This window comes from Helianthus annuus, chromosome 4 (genome assembly GCF_002127325.2).
Source record: "Helianthus annuus cultivar XRQ/B chromosome 4, HanXRQr2.0-SUNRISE, whole genome shotgun sequence".
Lineage (NCBI taxonomy): Eukaryota > Viridiplantae > Streptophyta > Magnoliopsida > Asterales > Asteraceae > Helianthus > Helianthus annuus.
The window spans coordinates 188194736-188201191 of NC_035436.2; the positions used below are offsets into that span (position 1 = coordinate 188194736).

The window sequence follows — 6456 nt, forward strand, 5'->3', positions numbered from 1 at the left end:
ACGAGAGGTACCTATCAATCAATCTTTAAGAAAATACGTCAGTTTACACTGGTAAATACAATTAACTGACTCTTTTGAAAACATTTATGAAAATTGATTTAAGTGCACATGGCACAAATCATTTATAACTTGGGACAATTATTTAAAGATAATCTTGTATACAGATTTACATGTTTGTCATATAATTGGGGCCGGTTGGAAGCCGGTCGTGATTAACCGACTCACCACTTATTGAACCCACAAAGGAGTTATCTCCAACATGTGGGTTTATATATTATTTAGCATTTGCATCTGTCAGGTGTAGGCCTACACCCCGTGCATAGGTCGTGGCCATTTTCAAATGAAATGATCCGAGGATATCCAGGACACGGTCGAATTAACCCCCAATGTTTATGTTATCAAACAAGACAGATCAAAACGGGTTATGTAAATTTATTAATCACAATCCGATTAAGTGATTTAATACCCGACCAAGCGGTATTATTATAATACCGTATCCCAAGCTCGTATCTCAAATGGATGTTTTAGGCGTATACATCACATTGATGTTTATTTTCCATGATTCACATTGATCATATAGGCTATTTATAATGTCTTGAAATAGATCCAAGTACATATGAAGGCTTGTGTGGTCTTGCGTACCGCACAACCAGGAATGTTAACATGTTTTCAGATGTTAACAGGGATTCATTGTCTTAAAAAGGTTGTACCATCATAGCCATTTAATATTTTGGCTAGGTTATACCTCTAAGAATTTCTTTGGCAGATCAATTAAAAATTGAAATGATAAAGCATGACGATGTAGTAAAGTACATAATTAAAACCCAAAGAAATTTCATTAAACATTAAACTAATACAAGGTGCCCTAAACGGGACTTAAAAAAGAACATACTGCCCACGCAGGGGCTATAAAAATAGAAATAAGTCTTCGCAGGGACTAAATTAAAGAACAATACAAGATAAAATAACTTCCTACTTCTTCTTGCCCTTAATAAGGCTCGCAAGGCCCTTGAGAAAGCTACTATGCTTCTTTTTGGTTTCACTTGCCTCCTGTTCAACCCTGTCTAACCTTTGCAGAATCTCCTGAGTTTGCTGCTGTTGGGAAGGAGGAGGTTGCTGGTATGGGGGGGTATTGATACCCCTGCACCGGATATCCAGTTGGGTAAACAGGAGGGTAAGAAGAAGGATAAAGTGCATTGTATTGTGCAGCAGTGAGATATGGATCATGGGTTCCATAATCCGATGGGTATCCTGATGGGTTATACCTAGATGAACCTGGGTAAGTCGGGATCGGGTTGTCAAAACCCACTGGCGGTGGCGGTGGTGCATAAGAAACCGGCGGAGGATCGTTCTCCGGCACCGAGTGTGAGGGTCCACCCATTTGGGGGTCCTCGGGGATAGGAGGGTAAGAACTTGAACCCTGAGGAGAACTGAAACGAGGTCCTTCTCTCATGGATATTCGTGCATTCCTCCTTCGCCTCGGAGGCTCGGGAGGTGGCTGAGGCGGCTCCTCAACAGGAAGTGGTGGAGGTGAAACTGCTTGAAGCTGTGGTTCAACCAAAGGAGGTTGAGCAGGAGAGTTATGGTACGAAGGAGTAAAGTACCAATCATAAGTGGCCATCCTCTCTTGGTATGAATCGGGCCCTCGGTACGGCGATCCCTGAAATGGGGAACCGCTTGAGATGCTAATTGGGTGGCCCGGTGTTCCGGTTTGCATTTCTGGTTCCGGGTCGTCATCCATCTCCATTTCATGAGGAAAGTGATCCTCGGGTCCCAGAGGGTTGTAGCCCAAAAATTCGTTGACGTAGTCATTGGGATTAAACTGGGCTGGAGAGTAGGTAGAATCCGAATGATGAAAGGAATGAGAATGCAATGAATGGTAGGATTGGTGAGACTCATGCGAATGATGAGAATTATGGGAGTGTTGCGAATGTTGGGGCTCGTCTGGAACAGGCAGCCCGAAAGATGGATGAAAAGAAGGTGATGAGCTCAACGAGACAGAGTGTCTCGCTGGTTCGAAAGAATGACCCCACTGGTCATGAGAGTTTGAGCTGGAAAATGACGCGGACGGGGTGCGTCGATGTGAAGGTCCTGCGTGTCCTGATGGTCCACCTCGCATTGGACCTTTTCCTTTGCCTCTCACTCTGGGTGGCATTGTTGATGATTAATCCTGTCAAAACAAGCTAAAAAATAAAATAAAGTAAACTATAAACAACAAAGGAAAGTTAAGAATAAATCCTAGGTCATTGGCCTAGACTCAGAAGTCTAAGGAATGTGCTTATTGTGTCATTGAGATTAAACACAAAAGGTTAGTGTTTAATTCACTCAATGTTGGCTCTGATACCAACCTGTCACACCCCGATATTTCCACATATTACCGGTGGGCCCGGCAGGGAGTATCGTGACGTAGTTGATATCATCATTGTCAGTACACACAATATAATAGCACAACGGAAGGCTTGGTAAATAAACTATTACAAACCATAATGTCTGAGTGTTCGAGTGAAAGAATATACAGACTGGAATGTAATAAGATTCACAAGCGGATCATAATATTTACAAAGAAACAAAAATAACAAACTTCAGGTATCTATGGATTTGCAAGATCCTCTTATGACACCTAATAGCTCCAGCCTATTACGAGAGGTACCTGTCAATCAGTCTTTAAGAAAATACGTCAGTTTACACTGGTAAATACAATTAACTGACTCTTTTGAAAACATTTATGAAAATTGATTTAAGTGCACATGGCACAAATCACTTATAACTTGGGACAATTATTTAAAGATAATCTTGTATACATATTTACATGTTTGTCATACAATTGGGGCCGGTTGGAAGCCGGTCGTGATTAACCGACTCACCACTTATTGAACCCACAAAGGAGTTATCCCCAACATGTGGGCTTATATATTATTTAGCATTTGCATCTGTCAGGTGTATGCCTACACCCCGTGCATAGGTCGTGGCCATTTTCAAATGAAATGAGCCGAGGATATCCAGGACACGGTCGAATTAACCCCTAATGTTTATATTATCAAACAAGACAGATCAAAACGGGTTATGTAAATTTATTAATCACAATCCGATTAAGTGATTTAATACCCGACCAAGCGGTATTATTATAAAACCGTATCCCAAGCCCGTATAAGGGAAAATAAGTTAAAAGTATTTACCTGAGCTAATGTGAAAGGTAACTCAGCAGTATAATCCTAAGCTTTTTGATGGCACCTTCTACTGGATGCTATTTAATCTGTATAGAAGGTTTATTAACCTATTAGGATGCTAACGGGTCTTTAGTTAAGTCAAGGACTTAGACCGGCTAGCTAGAAAGAAACTTTACGGTTCTAAACGCTAGAATAAGCGGAAACCGGAATAGAATGTGGTTTAGACCCGACAAGCTTGGATACTTGTATAATATGGGTAAACTAATCACATTCTGGAATTTGAGGATTTAATGATAAGGTTAAGCCCGTTTCGGCTATTGTACGTAAACTAGTCACATAAACCGATCCGAATGCATAAATGCTTAACGGGTAACCAAACGAATTATATACAGATCTTAATTGTTATTATGCTTAAAATATGTTAATACATCAGTAGGATGTTAACATATATGCCCAAAAAGTAATTTAAACCAAGTTAAGTCCCACAAGGGCATTTTGGTAATTTTTAATACTTATAAAAGAGATTTTATAACAAAATGAAGTTCTGGTGTTTTGAAATCAGTAAAAATATATAATTTATCTCATTACATCAGTAAGATATTATACATATGTGAAATTTACTATTTATGACCAAACTATGTCCTGAAAGGGCATTTTGGTCATTTCACATAGGCTTTTAAGGGCATTTTTGGAAACCTGAGTTCATAACTTATACCTACTGTAAAAATATTTAAATTTGTTTAAAAAGTCAGTAGGTAACAAGTCTTAGGTGTTAAATATGGTTTTAAACCATATTATGCACCTAATTAGTGTAAAACTCGCTAATTGACGATAATCAAGATATTTATGAAATTCTGAGGTTTTGATCAGTTTTAAATGCTCAAAATAATTTATTTATTGTATGAAATCCGTAGGAAAAAGTTTGGCATTTAAATCATTTGTAAATCTCATTATATGCTTAAAAAGGGTATTATCGTCATTAACCGAATTACACAAGAACTCTATGTTTTAAACAGATTATAATCTGACCAAAAGTGTTAAAATTCCTTAAAAATAATATCTTAACAGTAGGTAATGAGTTTTGGTTCAAAATCCAAGTTTAAACATGCATTATGCAAGATATCGCAAATTAATTACTAAAAAGCTTCTAATTACGATATCGAGCATAACTTCTATTTGGGACCAAGAACTGATGTCAAATTTTCGGGACAAGCTTATATATCAGTAGCAAAGGTTTTTGTCCACTCACATTTCTAAAAATCTCATTTTTGTGTCAAAAGGGCATTTATGGCATTTTTAAGCATATTAACGATCAAGAGCATATAATTCAAACCACTAAGAACCATGCAATATAACTTCAGGGGGTTATACTACTGAATAATATGGTCCTAATGGAAGCTTAAAAAATGGGAGGATTAAGCTTAAACGGGTCAGAACTGAAAGTGAAAGCAAAAGTCAAGTTTTTGCGACTTTCGGTTATAAACTGACCTTAGACTGATAATTGTCGGGTTAGGACTGATAAAGCATCTTCTAATATTATTTATCAAGTCAATATAATGTTAAAATATAATTTAGAACCTCTGTTATATTAGTTTAATTCATTTTTAAAATTTCTGTCCAGTTTGACTTTTTGTCAAACTAGTTTGACCCGACAATTAACTAGTCAAACGAGATAATTATGAGGTGCCCTTTTAAGGGTTAATCACATATCCTAAGATGGTTCCATAACCACTTTCGTTTTGGTCAGTGGCTGGACCATTAGTGATTAAACCGAGAGTCAAACCTTAATTACGATATGTTTGACTTTTCGGTTTTAAAGCTAATTAAAACAACTAAGCAGGGATTAAGATTCTTACTTAGGGTCCTTGCTATCTTTTCTACACTTGGTATTCTTCTCCTACTGATTGCAAGCTCCAGGTGAGAGTTCTTGAAAGTTTGCAAATGAAGTGATCACAAGCTTATGAACTAGTGCCCTTATATACTAATTTCCAATATCATGGATTCCTTGCAGCTGTTATGGGAGTCCCTAGGATCACCCCAGGTGTCCTAGTGGTTTATTAAAACCGTCCAACAGTCCAAGGTTTCGAAAGATTGAGCTTAAGTCGGTTATATAGCTGAACATACATCTGTCCAAAACTTCTGCCCAGCGACGAGCTTACGGACCGTAAGCAAAAGCTCTTGCGGTCTGTATCCACACCTTACGGACCGTAAGTCCAAATGAATGCGATCCGTAACCAAACTTGAATTGCATCGCCCAGTTACAGCCTTACGGACCGTAAGCCTAGGACCATACGGTCCGTATCCGATGACCAGAAGACAAAAATTTGAAGACTTTTATATATTTAATCATGCACTTTTAAACTCGAATCTTTAGCCATATATTAGCAGAAATAGTACACATGATCATACCTGCATTGATCAGATCACCTTGCCATGCACTAGTGTTCCCTTGGAGTTTTTAGAAATGGCATAATGAAGAGTTGTCGGTTTTGGCACATGAATTCTTATTTCTTGAAAGTGGAACAAATCATTACAAATTCAGCCGAGTATTTATGAACTCTTTCTCAAATATTCATAAAGGTGTATTTTATATTTTACAAAGCTTTTGGGAACGTTAAAAGGTCACTCAGAGGTAGAATTAACATGTTGACACGTTTAATCCCTGTAGCTTTATAATCTTTCGTTTATATACACAAATGGCTTCTTATATTCAATTAATCATTCGATTAAGAATATATTCTCCACGCGTTGTCAATCAGAGGCTCTAGTTTGGCATGTTGACATTTTTAGTCCCTTCGCATACATAATTTCACCGTTTGTCAACTTTAGTCCTTCAAACTCAATCTCTCACATATTTAGAGTTTAGGACACGTGTCTATACATAATTGGACATATTTTTACGTGGTGTTACATGTTGTCACCGCCTACACCACATAAATCACAGTAAAGATACACAGTCTTGGAGCGACTAATCCTCAAACCCTTATCCTCTAAAGTTGTTCGCCACTCCTCTAACCTCACATTCAAACTCTGTCTCTTGAATCGACCTAGACAGTTCATCCAACACTATTGTAAATAGAAACGGACTTAGTGCAAACCCTTGGTGGAGCCCTACCTCCACATGGAAGAAATCGATATCCCCTACAGGCGCACGAACACACATCTTAATCCTAACATACATATCCCTAATTATGTCTATGTACTTCCTAGGAACCCCTCTAACTTCCAAAGTATCCCAAATTAGTCTACGAGGTACACTATCGTCTGCCTTCTCAAGGTCTATAAACAC

General features: G+C 38.1%; 1 protein-coding gene across 1 annotated transcript; it reads right to left on the bottom strand.

Annotated features, from left to right (window-relative positions):
• Window positions 1–1054: 1054 nt before the first annotated feature.
• On the bottom strand, window positions 1055–2155 carry LOC110934037 (formin-like protein 14). Its single transcript, XM_022177232.1, has one exon. The coding sequence runs from the start codon at window positions 2153–2155 to the stop codon at window positions 1055–1057; it is 1101 nt and encodes a 366-aa protein (XP_022032924.1).
• Window positions 2156–6456: the final 4301 nt, after the last annotated feature.

Bases quoted from the DNA above. Each gene is read 5' to 3' on its own strand.
- LOC110934037 (XM_022177232.1), bottom strand. From the start codon at position 2,155: ATGCCACCCAGAGTGAGAGGCAAAGGAAAAGGTCCAATGCGAGGTGGA.